The sequence below is a fragment of the Rosa chinensis genome, chromosome 7 (genome assembly GCF_002994745.2).
Source record: "Rosa chinensis cultivar Old Blush chromosome 7, RchiOBHm-V2, whole genome shotgun sequence".
Classification (NCBI taxonomy): domain Eukaryota; kingdom Viridiplantae; phylum Streptophyta; class Magnoliopsida; order Rosales; family Rosaceae; genus Rosa; species Rosa chinensis.
The window spans coordinates 42,049,139-42,062,481 of record NC_037094.1 but is presented as its reverse complement, the minus strand read 5'-3'; the positions used below and the strand labels follow the sequence as shown (position 1 = coordinate 42,062,481).

The window sequence follows — 13,343 nt, the reverse complement described above, 5'->3', positions numbered from 1 at the left end:
TTGGAAGACAGGCAATCAGATATACCAGAATAATATATATAACAAATGTGTTATAAACTTATGTTCTAACTGAACAAACCTCCGTGAGTACCACCATACCCACATTCCTAATCTCAAAGTTCTGTGAATACACTTTTACACCTCCAATCCTTCCACCGTCCTTAAATCTGGAAAACAAAAGCAAACAACTCACTCACAACCTTTAACTACAAAAGCTAATACTGATACATCCACAGTCACAGTAGCAGGACAAACTTATGTATGTTCCTTAGCACCACACTGTATGTTTACGAACGTTTGTTTATTCAAGCACCATCGCCGGAGCAGAAACTGACTGTTTATACAAGTTTAACAACATTCTCAGCTACGCAGACACTGAAAAACCAATTTTCTTGACTTCTCAGATACTGATTATCTCAGACAACACGTACTTCCCCACTTTGATGTGCTTCTTTCACTCTCTTTTCATACTCGTCTTCTTCCTCCTCGCCCTCTACATCATCCTTTGCATCGCCATCATCTTCTTCTCCTCCCCAGCCAAAGCCTCCAACCGATCGGGAAACTGGCGGAGGATTTTTGGCTTCTTCCACTATCTTCATGATGTCTTCAACACTTTGGAGGGAAAAGGTTGGGTTTTCTTTTCTGTAGTACATGGTTTGAGCTGCTTCTGTGAGCTCTCTCGGCAAGTTCTTCAAAAACCATGGGTGGTTCTTGATTTCTTTAATGCTGATCCTCTGAACAAAGAATTGAAGCAGTTGAGCAGACCATGAGGAAAATTGAAAACAAAACATTGTGCTTAACTGATAGGAATCATAGACCAAGCTGAGAAATTTAAATTAACATACAAAACAAGCACAATGATCTCATGGCCTTGTAAGGTCAGTCTCTCCCATTCTCCCTACAAAAGATTAATATCTCCATAGTTTTGTAATTCATTTCTTTACAGTCTGATTGCAGAGAAAAATGGATTATTACTTATATATGCATACAAGCATCCTCTTATTTACTAATATTTGAACATTTGAAACAAGACTTTCCCAGTTATAGTACATACCAGATATCAAAATCCTCAAGACAAAGCTAGTGATAATAAATAAGCAATGCAACACTTACATTAGAGGTTCAGTTAGATGGGCAATTAAAACTATTCCCACGCAATCTACAGAAAAGTTCATAGCAAGGCAAGATTGTAGAGCATATACGCTACATTTATGTAAAAGCAATCAAGAACCAAGAAAATTAACTTTTTCTCCAAATATTCAACTTCAGGCCTCAAAGTTTTCATAACAAACCTAGTCCAGTAACAGTGTGTTAGAAACGTATATATGCAAAATAATTTGAGGGGTTATTCAGTCTTCACAAAACATACACCAATTTCCATTCTTATACATATTCCCAAGAACTTTCAGCAAAATTTTATTCAAAGTCCCAAGGCAGCAACATACCCTTGCTGGATTTGCAACAAAGATGCGCGAGAGGAGATGCCTACAATCTTGAGATATATGAACATAGTCTGGGATCTTGTACTGAACAGCCATTATTCGCTGCATCATTAGAATGACAGAAAACCATAGAGTTTAGTACAGGGAAAAGGTAAACCAAGTCTCGGATAGGTTGAATAAAAAGGTAAACTTACATTAATGGTTTTTCTGAAATTCTTTGGATCTTCTTGGTCCTCAAATGGATATGCTCCCACCAGCATAACATATAAGGTCACCCCACAAGACCATACATCTGCCATCTGAATAAACAGAAACCATTATCAGGACAGGAGAAAACATGTTTAACATGTGTAGAATATCATTTCACTTTCTGCTCTTCCCAAGCCGGATAAGGGACTAACTGCTTGATTCCTATATGTCATGCAAAGGAGCATATTCTTTGCACCCAAAAAAGAAAGATATGAAATATATGGTGATCATGGCATTATTGACATAGCATTTTGCCATCGTTTTGGTTGAAAATCTCTAGCATATGCTATGCCACATAGAAGAAGATAGTGAAACTAATGCAATTTATGTCTTTCATAAGAAATTAATTCAATTAAAAAATAATAGGAAAAAAAAAAACTACAGAACTGACATTTCAGATTAGCTGAAAAATTACTGTTTCAGTAGATTAAAATACCAAATACATGGTTGTTAACTACGTTTATAATGGTAAAGCCTAACTGTACCCTGGTAATTGACGCGGAGCATTAGCCATTACTGCAATAAGGTCTCAAATTCTAGAAACAAATTTACAACTTGCAGAACTCCAAAGGGAAGATGACTAAACACAAAGGCATAACTACTCTGTTTTCATAAATCAATGAAAACACGTCTGATGCATCATGCTTCCCTATCTCTAAGTTCTGAACTAAAGTTGATGGGAATAAATTGGGATATCTCTTAGATAGAAAACAGGTGAGAGAAATAATAAAATGTTGATTTCCTTTATATCATGGGTACTTAAAAAGAGAAGGCTAATATTGACAAGAAAAAAAATTACTCAAGTTACCTTGCCGTCATACTCTCTTCGAGAAAGAACCTCAGGTGCAATATACGCTGGAGTTCCCACAGTTGACTTTGGTCTTGAATGCAGCAAGGATGACTATAAAAACAAAGCTCATGAGTGTGTATAACACCTATAAAATTAACCATGAATCATCAAAGCTTCTCAGACTATGTTCAATGTAGAGTTAAACCTTAGAATAGCCGAAATCACAAATTTTCAGGCGTGGAGCTGGGCTGCCATCCAGCAAGGTATTCTCCAACTTCAAATCTCGATGGCATATTTGCTGCAGAAGAAGACAAGTAAGAATGAGAATGATAGGTAAAGGAAGAAACAATCCAGTGGAGAGATGATGAGCATTTTCATGACTCATATATTCTTACCAGAGAATGACAGTAGCTAACTCCTGAGATAAGCTGCTGGAAAAAATATCTAGCCTGCAAAAGCAACAAATAAGGTGAGGCGAATTAGGCATATTGAGTCGATGTTGGCAGTGAGTTAAGACGAGTAATCAAACGGACCTCATCTTCGCTGAACCTTCCAGCATTGCAAATTCGCTCAAAGAGTTCTCCGCCTGCGGCATACTCCATAACAATAGCAAGATGTGTAGGAGTCAAAACCACCTGCAAATTCGCTGAAACAGTTCAAATATGGTGTGATGGTGGTTGATAATTAAGCAGAGATGGATGTGGATGTGAACAAGTAGAGATACCTCCTTGAATCGAATAATGTTTGGATGGCGCAGTGATCTGTGGTTGATGATTTCTCTGGCAACATTCTCATCAATCTGGAAGCAAAGAATGAAATATATGCATGCTTAATCACAATACAAATGCCCCCGAGTTGCAGCACAGGAATTCAAAAATTAAACCAGAAATGAATTGTAGAGAGAGGGAGAGAGAGAGAGAGAGAAAGGAGGGGAATGCAGACCTTGAGGCCGCGGTCGATGTATTTCATGGCGACGAGCTCTTTGGTCTCTTTGTTCCTCATAAGCCTGGCCACCCCGAAATTGCCAGATCCTATATCCTTCACAAGCTCATACTTTTCCATTCTTCTGCTTCTTCTTCTTCTTCTTCTTCTTGTTCCTTGTTGTTCGGTGTTGAGGTATCAACTGTAGGAGCTACACACCTCAAAAGCTGCTGCTGGGGCGGATTCAGCTTTCAATTCATGGATCTTCAAGATCAAACAAACTTGTGCACACAGAGAGAGAGAGAGAGAGAGAGAGAGAGAACTATGAGATCGTTCGCTGGATTTGAGAATTGATTAGGAGTTTGGTTTGCATGTGGTGGAAGATTGTTTTTCTATTTGTAGAGAGAGAGAGAGAGAGAGAGGCGAGTGAGGGAGGGATCCAAGATGGAGGAGAGGAGAGGAGAGGAGAGGTTAGGCGAGTTTTCAAGGGAAAGCAAACCACAGCAAAGCAAGGAATCGCAATCTTCTTTTTTTCTTTTTTTTTTTAGTATTTAACACAATTTACACACACACTGCTAAATGGGTGTGTGTGTCCCGTCCCTTTGCTTTTATAACACAGAATCTCAAAGGCATCTTCTCAATAATGGCCTTCTCCATTCTTTCTTTATTTCACAGATCCATTCACCATCTTTATGTCCGTTTAATTATTTCTCTATCGAGACTTGTCCGCTCTGTCGACGCTGAATCACTGAGCGGAAAAGTTGTGGGATATCTCTGCTAATTTTTTTTTCTTTTTCTTTCTTGTATTTAGTTCTCGTTTGATTTGTTTCTTTTTTGCTCACTCGACAGGTACGAATTTTAAGGAATGAGAATTCAATTAAATTTGACACAAGACTAACTATCAACAAATCATGAAATACAAAGTTCGAGAAATAGAATTTAAAATAAAGGATTCAGAAATTTACCCTTAACATCTTTCAGAAATAACTCATTGGTTAGAATCAATGATTCTTTTATGGGAAGACCTATTTAGTTTGTATATATAGGTGCTTGAAGTCCCTATTCACTATGTGACAAAACATTCAGTCCTGCCCCATAGAGAGGAGTTAAACACATAGTTGAGTAGAAGATTTCTTGCGTGTGGCTGCTTGAAGTTTTGGAGCTTGGATTATTTGTGTTGAATAGCTGTGTTGCTGCTACTGCTTTTGAAGGAATGGTTGTTGTGCATGAAGCAGGTAATGCATCTCCTCTTGTTGTATTCTAGTTCATATTGTATTGATCATTTGGTTGTGTTTATGCATTTTGTGAAACGATCTTGGTTTGCTCATTAAGTTAACAAATGGTATCAGAGCAAAATTTCACAATTCATAAATCATTTTTAGAAGATCAATTCATTGTATTTTGAACTAGAGTTTTGTGTTATGTTGAATTGCAAAACGTTTTGGGAAATTAGGGTTTTGGTTAACAGGCCAAGAGAAAAAAAAAATTAAATTCGGATTAAGATCGCTTTTGGAATTATTGCTTCTGCTAAAATTGTTGCAGAATTGCAATCGCAAAGGTTAGGCCTTCTGAGAACCATGTTTCGATTCAAAACTTTAATTCGTTTTCTGTTGAATTACAAGAACACTAGAAGCATTCTTGGCGTGCACCTAGGCTAGAGTAGATGGTGACCGGATGAAATTTAAGTTTTGGTGTGCTTGTGTCTCTGAATTGAATTGAGTTGAATTGAAACGATTTTGTGCTTTCTCTGTGATTGCTTATGGAGGGTTGTGCTTAATATTTTGCATTCTACTAATATATATTTGTGATTGAACAATGATTATATGATAAATTGATGAAAGTTTGTGTCACGCCCCTGATTTTACACACATGAAAATCGATATATATAATCCCATAATTATACATGCGTGAACGTTCAGTCATCAATACAAAATATCTGAAATCTTTTTCCCTTTAACTTACACAGATATTGATGCCCTGAACCCTCAAAGTTAATATACACTCGCTCCATAAAGTTATATATTACACAAGCTTACGAATTAAATTGTCAACAACAAAATAAAACGTAAAGGCTGCTCAGAGTAACTATACAACTGAAATCCTTATCAAAGGTAAAGTCACAAAGGTGGCTTCCTACCGTAAAGCTGCTAGCTCGCTGCCTCAACCTCAAATATCCTAACCTGCAAGATTAACCCCTACACCGTTTGAATAGTGTACCGGGTTGCCACACAACAAACCCGGTAAGATTTTGCAAGCCCGTATGAGTAACTCAAAACACACATGCACAACTCACGCCAAAAACGAGGAAAACCTTTCAACTCGCGAATAAAGAAAACATACCATGCTTCCAAAAACAATACTCTTTTCCCAAAAGAAACAACGAAAGTCACACCGTGACAAAATCATATAAATCGTTAACCTAACAGTTCAAATATGATAAATCAATCCAACCTGGATAAAACAATAATTTGGTCCAACCTGAACAAAACAGCAAATAGGTCCAACCTGGACAAAGCATCAACACAAATAAATCATACATATCGTTAACCTAACAAGTAGAATATGATAAATCGATCCAACCTGGATAAAACAATAATTAGGTCCAACCTGGACAAAACAGCAAATAGGTCCAACCTGGACAAAATATGTACCCAGGAGTCTTAAGTAACCTACTTAGATCCCTAAAGTACGATGGCAGACATACTAGAGCTCTAACTGAATCGTAACCTGTCACCCAGCCAAGGTTCAATCTTACGATATAATATTGCCATGAGGATGCAACCTGCAACCCCGGATCCTTAGGCCAACCTGACCCTCAGATCAAAACGTCAAATCAAATCAAAAGAAGAAATCACAACCTGTGACTCTCAAATCCTCAGACCACCGGTCGTCAGATCCAAACGTTAAATCAATTCAAAAGGAGAAATCACAACCTGTGACTCTCAAATCCTCAGACCATCGGTCGTCAGATCAAAATTTTAAATCAAATCAAAAGGAGAAATCACAACCTGTGACTCTCAAATCCTCAGACCACCTGTCGTCAGATCAAAACGTTAAATCAAATCAAAAGGAGAAATCACAACCTGTGACTCTCAAATCCTCAGACCACCGGTCGTCAGATTAAAACGTTAAATCAAATCAAAAGGAGAAATCACAACCTGTGACTCTCAAATCCTCAGACCACCGGTCGTCAGATTAAAACGTTAAATCAAATCAAAAGGAGAAATCACAACCTGTGACTCTCAAATCCTCAAACACTTTTCAAAACAATAGAAATACCATTTCCCAACATTTGTTTTCCAAAAGCCACAACCCAAAACAATAAAAAGCATCATTTCATGCATATTGTTTTCATAAATCCACAAACCACCAAAACATATATATATATATATATATATATATCACGTAATAGATATCTATATGTAGTCATCCGCTTAGGAATGCCTACTAATACCAACTATAGTTTGCAGTTAACTAAATAACTCTAAAAACAATAAGGTATTCCCGTTCATGAATGAACTTCGTGAGATTACTCACCTCAGAATCCCGCTGCGTCTTCTATACAGAACCGAACTAACACTACCACCAACAACTCGTCCAATTCACTTTTAGAAGCACCTAATCACCAATGATCTCAAATCAGTAACGATTCACAAATGATTTAAGTCCGAAACCCTTGTTTTTGAACTAAAATCCCTAAAGTGGCACCAATCGAGGCGAAAGCACATTCGAGACCTCCCAAAGTCTCCGGAATACGTCCACGATCGATGTGACCAACCACAAGTCGATCGGATGCTCAAATCCTCACGGATAGAATAAATCGATCGGTATGAAACTGCAAAAATCATAACAATTCCAAACGAACTCCAAAACTTGCATATTATATATCGAAACGCTCGTATCAACGAGTAGAACATATATAATACCAAAAACAGTTCCTTAAGTGGCTGGAACACCGCCGGAACGCCGCTGGCCAAAACTCAATATTTCACAAAACTCCCAACATCAAAGTTTTTCATCAAAGCATGCTTGTGAACTTTCCTAACTAGCTCGAAGTCAGAAAACAAGCATAAAGGGTCGAAAACTACCTCACAAGCCGTGAACAGTAATCCAATCCGAGTTGATCGAAGTTTCACGTGAATCGATCCAAACAACCACCAAGGATCGATCAACAAGGCTGCTCTGAGCTCAACCAAGAAGACTTGAAGCCTCGCCGACGTCGGAACAAGGATTTCCGACCGGGTCCGAAAACACCAACCTGCACCGCCTTGCAGCTCCGCCGTGGAGGAGAATCAGTGCTAGAGGACACAGAGAGACGACCGAAGCAAGGAGGCGAACTGATCTGGGCTCGTTTCACCAGAAGAGGTCGCCGGAGCTGTGAGTTCCGACCGGGTCGGATCGCCGGGTTCGGGTCGGGTCAGTCGAAAAACTTCGACTCTGAAGGTGCAGACGAGAGAGAAGAGAGAGAAAATGAATATTTTCGGAAATGGAAATATGGAATTATGAAATAATTTCTGATTTTTCTCTATTTATACTAAAACGGAAACTTCTTCCGCTAGCCATAACTTTCTCATACAAACTCCGATTTACGCATTCCACATGTCCACGAACTCGTATCGACGCGCTCTGCAACTTTCGTGAAGGAAGTTTTTGGAGAATCCCAACGTATAAAAAGTCAACCTTTGGCAAACCCCCTAAAACCATATTCTTCAATTAATTATTCGCCCGAAACACTTCTGCTCCATCTACGAGCCACGAAACCGTCCAATAACCATAATTTAGATTCCGGAAAATCCTCGGAAAATAAATACGAATTTCCGGGGTATCACAGTTTGAGTTAAGAAGTTCACTGTCTCCCTGTAAATGTTGTCATATTTTCATTGAGAAAATTGCAGATTGAGTAAAGTTTCTTTTCAAGTGCCTTGATATCTTGAATTGAATTTAGTTAAACTTTATTTAGGTCACAGGTTGTTGCAAATAAAAATGGGCATGTTGCACAAAGCAATTTCTGTTATTATTTGCATTTGATCATTAAGACAAAAATGACCTGGAAACTTGTGTTAATTGTTTTCAAACTGTGCTTACTCGTGTCTTCCAAAGAAGTGTTAATATAGCATAGTTTGGTGACAAATAGCTTCACACATGATTTTGAATTCATATTTTAATACTTAAAGACTCTTCTACTGTCATAAGATGTTGATTGTCTTTTTGGATAACTTGAGTTCTCTAATTATGGGGTGAAGATTCAGAAATGTAAGTACATTATGTCTACTGCTACAAAAGTGTTGCCTAATGTGAAATTCAGATTTGGGGTATTTTCATTGACATAGTATCTTGTGATACTTGTTGCCATTATGGTTGATATTTTGTTTTGGTGTTTTATGTGTTTTTGAACTGCTTTTGGCTAACACATAAATCTGCAAAAATATTGCTAAATTGAAACTTTGTATTTTTGCCTTTTGAAACTGAAACTTACAGAATTTTTCTTTTTAACTTTGCTCATTAGGAAGTATTTACATGAACCTCAACAATGTTTTGATACTCACTAGAACAAACTTTAGAGCCTGGAGAGATTTGGTAGAGCATTATATGATGATGCATGAGAATATAGACCTAGTCTTTCATGAAGATGAACCTAAGGCATTAACTAAAGATAGTTCAGCTGATGAGGTTAAGGCATTTAAAGCCTGGCACATGTGAAATAGAATGGCCAAGAATACCATTAGGAACATTATGTTTGATGCTGTAAGAGGTAGTGTAGAAGAACCTGACTTGGCTACTGACTATATGGAGGCCATTGAGAGAAAATTTAAAGAGAGTGAGAAAGCAGAGGCTGCAAGATTGTCTAGGGCTTTACATGAGCTGAAGTATGAAGGATCTGGGGGAGTTAGAGAGCACATAATGAAGCTGATCCACATTAATGCTAGGCTCAGGGAGTTACTGATGGGAGTGAATGATAGCCAAGTGGTGCATGTTGCACTGCATTCTTTGCCAAATACCTTCAGTGGGCTTAGAACTAGCTACAATGCTCTAAAGCTTACCTGGACCATAGCTAAGCTCATATCTATCTGTGCTGATGAAGAAGATAGAATTAAGAAAGAGAGAGAGCCTGCAACCTCTGTGAACCTGGTGGAAAAGCCAAAGAAAAAGAAGAACAAGCTTAAGGTCACCAAAACCATCACTAAGCCATCTAGAAACACTGCAGCACCTAACACCACCAAAGCTTTTAAGTTCACGCAAGTGCTACTTTTGCAAAAAAGTAGGACATATGAAGAAGGACTGCTCAGGTTTTAAAGCTTGGTTGGTGAAGAAGGGTAAGAATTTCTTAAGTACTACAGAAACTTTTTCTTTAGAAATTAATTTTGTCAATATTGAACCTCACACTTATTGGTTAGATTCTGGCTCACCCTTGCATATTACGAATTCTTTACAGGGATTCACAAAGAAGAGGGCACCAAGAAATGAGGATCTGTGTGGGAAATGGCATGAGGGTTGCAGTGAAGGCTATAGGAACCTTAAGACTAGATCTAGGTTTTGGAAATTTTTTAGTTTTGTATGATGTTTATTACATTCCCTCGATTAAGAGGAATTTGCTTTCTATGTCTCTTTTGGTTAAGACTAGTTGCTGTTTTTACATTGATTTGGATGAAATAAAAATTTCTAAAGGTTCCTTGTTATATGGTTCTGGTGTTATTTTGGATAATTATATGAAATTGAATTGTTCAATACCTCAACAAGTAATCTCACTTGTTGAAGACAGAAATAACATATTAAGTAACAACACCATCACAGGTATTAAAAGGACCTTGTTCAATGATAAATCAGCTTACTTGTGGCATAGGAGACTAGGCCACATTTCAAAACAAAGACTGCAAATATTAGTAAAGAACAAAACACTTCCAGAACTAGACTTTTCAGACCTAGCAGACTGCATTGAATGTTTTAAGGGTAAAATGACAAACTTAAGAAAAAAGACTGCTAGCAGAAGTGAAAAACTGCTAGAGTTCATTCATACAGATATATGTGGTCCCTTCAGGCATAGAAAAATATGTGGAAATGTTTATTTCATTACATTCATAGATGACTATTCAAGGTACTGTTACATCTACCTATTGTCAGAAAAATCACAGTCACTTGAGGCATTTAAAATTTTCAAAACTGAAGTTGAACATCAACTAGAAATGAAAATTAAGACTGTGAGGTCTTATAGGGGGGGGTGAATTTTATGGTAAATATACTGAGCAAGGACAACAAAAGGGTCCATTTGCTTTATATCTGCAGGTTGTAGGTATAAAATCTCAATATACAACACCATACAATCCCCAACAGAATGGTGTTGCAGAGAGAAAGAATAGAACTCTGTTGAATATGGTAAGAAGTATGATGTGTACTTCTGGGTTGCCAAAAATGTTTTGGGGAGAAGCTTTAAGAACTGCAAACTATCATTGCAATAGGTCCCCAAGCAAGTCTGTGGATAAAACATCATTTGAGTCTTGGTGTGGTAGGCAACCTAGTCTGCATCATTGCCATGTATGGGGTTGTAAAGCTAAGGCAAGAATTTACAATCCCAATTTAGGAAAACTTGACCCTAAATCTGTAACTTGTCATTTTATGGGCTATTGTGAAAAATCTAAAGGTTATAAACTCTATGCACCTCACTACTCACTTAGAATTTTTGAAACTCATCAGGTTAAATTTCTGGGGGAGAGTATTTGCAATACAAAATTTGAAGATTTAACTGATGATTTTGAGAAAATTGCAGGAAGTGAGGATATAGAAATAGAAATGCCAAACTTTAAAAATAATGCAGAAACTGAAAGTGAAGTTCACAATGAAGCAGATGGTGACTTAGAACTTGAAAACCAAAATGTTGAAGTGGCTGAAACTATACCAGATCAAAATGTTCCTGAACCTCAACAAAATGTAGCTGAACCTAGAAGATCACAAAGAACTAGGAAGCCAACTTTTGGTGGTCAAAATGATATTTATGAGGTTTATTTGCAAGAAGTTGAGAGCACTTTAGCAGATGATATCCTGTAAATTTTAGGCAAACTTCAGAAAATAATGAGCCAACACAATGGAAGAAAGCCATGGATGCAGAGCTTGAATCCATGTATAATAATGAAGTATGGGAGCTTGTGAAGCTAGATCCAAATCACAAGCCTATAGGCAGCAAGTGGGTGTTCAAAACTAAGAGAGATGCCAAGGGAAATATTGAGAGACATAAAGCAAGGCTTGTGGCTAAAGGGTTCACACAAAAGGAGGGTATAGATTTTATAGAAACATTTTCACCAGTTTCAACTAAGGACTCTTTTAGAATCATAATGGCTCTTGTAGCTCACTATGATATGGAGTTACATCAAATGGATGTAAAAACAGCCTTCTTAAATGGTGAACTGGAGGAAGTGATATACATGTCACAACCAGAAGGCTATATTGAAACTGGAAAAGAAAACTTAGTCTGTAAGATTAAGAAATCTATAAATGGACTTAAACAGGCATCAATGGTATAGAAAATTTGATTTTGTGGTTGCATCTTTTGGTTTTACTAAAAACCTTGTTGATGAATATGTTTATCTTAAAATTGTTGGAAACCAGTTTATCTTTGATGACATTCTCCTTGCTAGCAGTAACATTAAGTTACTGAAAGATACCAAAATATTTATGTCGAAAAATTTTGATATGAAGGATCTAGGAGAGGCTTCTTATGTATTAGGAATTGAGATAAAGAGAGACAGAGCACAAGGTTTATTGGGATTATCTCAACAAGCCTACATTTCAAAAATACTTCAGAGATTTGATATGGCTACTAGTGCTCATGGGGAGGTTCCAATATCTAAGGGAGATAAATTAAATAAGGATCAATCCCCTAAAACAAGTGTTGAGAAAAGGGAAATGGAGTCTGTACCATATGCTAGATTAGTTGGCAGTCTCATGTATGCGCAAGTGTGCACTAGGCCAGATTTATCCTTTGCAGTTGGCATGTTGTCTAGATTTCAATATGATCCTGGACACAAGCATTGGACTGCTGGCAAAAAGGTATTGAGATACCTACAGAGGACTAAGAGTCACATGCTTGTGTATAAGCGTGTGAAGAAACTTGAACTTGTAGGCTTCACAGACTCAAATTTTGCAGGCAATTATCCTGCATCAATGAAGTCTTGTGGCTATGTATATATGTTGGCAAGTGGTGCAGTGGCTTGGAAAACAATGAAACAATCATTGATAGCCATATCCACCATGCAAACAGAAATTATAGCCATATATGAAGGTGTATGTGAAGGCCTATGGATTAGAATCTTTCTTTTGGAAACAAAGATTTTAAGTAATCTTGTTGATGGAAAGTTGAAAGTTTATTGTGATAATGAAGCTGATGTGTTCTTCAGTAAGAATAGCAAAAGGTCCAATAATTCAAAACATATAGACTTGAAGTTCTACAGTGTGAGAAAGAGGGTAAAAGATGGAGAGATTGAAATAGTTGCCATTAGCACAGATGCACAACTTGCAGACCCTTTTACCAAGGCATTACCAATTTCAGTTTTCAAGAAGCATGTTGAAGTCATTGGAATTCTCTCTAGTTTAGATTCCTGAGTTCAGAAAGAGCAAAAGTCATAAAGATTATGTTTTCAGTTTCTTAGTTTGAAAGTTTCAATTTTATTTCAGTTTACAGTTCATGTCAGAAACAATATGTATTCATATTTTGGTCAAATGAATAAAGCTTGAGGTATTTCCAGATATATATTGTTTCACAGCTTGATCTTATTTTGATAATATTTGATTGCTGCTATTTTAGTTTTGTTGATTATCAGGTGGATGGAAATATGCATATATTCAATAAGAGGCAAACATGCAATCCACTGGTGCTTAAGTAAATAATGTTTGCATTATGATTTTGATATTCAAAATTTTTAGTTGGACTATAATCAAGTGTTTACTGCAGA

At 37.2% G+C, this 13,343-nt stretch overlaps 1 protein-coding gene across 1 annotated transcript; it reads right to left on the bottom strand.

The window, feature by feature from the left end:
• Positions 1-3,962, bottom strand: LOC112177053 (serine/threonine-protein kinase SRK2A). Its single transcript, XM_024315233.2, has 9 exons — positions 3,424-3,962; positions 3,206-3,280; positions 3,015-3,116; positions 2,877-2,930; positions 2,687-2,779; positions 2,500-2,592; positions 1,637-1,741; positions 1,446-1,544; positions 1-734 (listed from the first exon to the last, which is right to left on the bottom strand). Exons 1-9 carry the CDS (start codon positions 3,541-3,543, stop codon positions 417-419), a joined length of 1,059 nt encoding a protein of 352 aa, XP_024171001.1. The 5' UTR covers positions 3,544-3,962; the 3' UTR covers positions 1-416.
• Between the last annotated feature and the right edge of the window lie 9,381 nt (positions 3,963-13,343).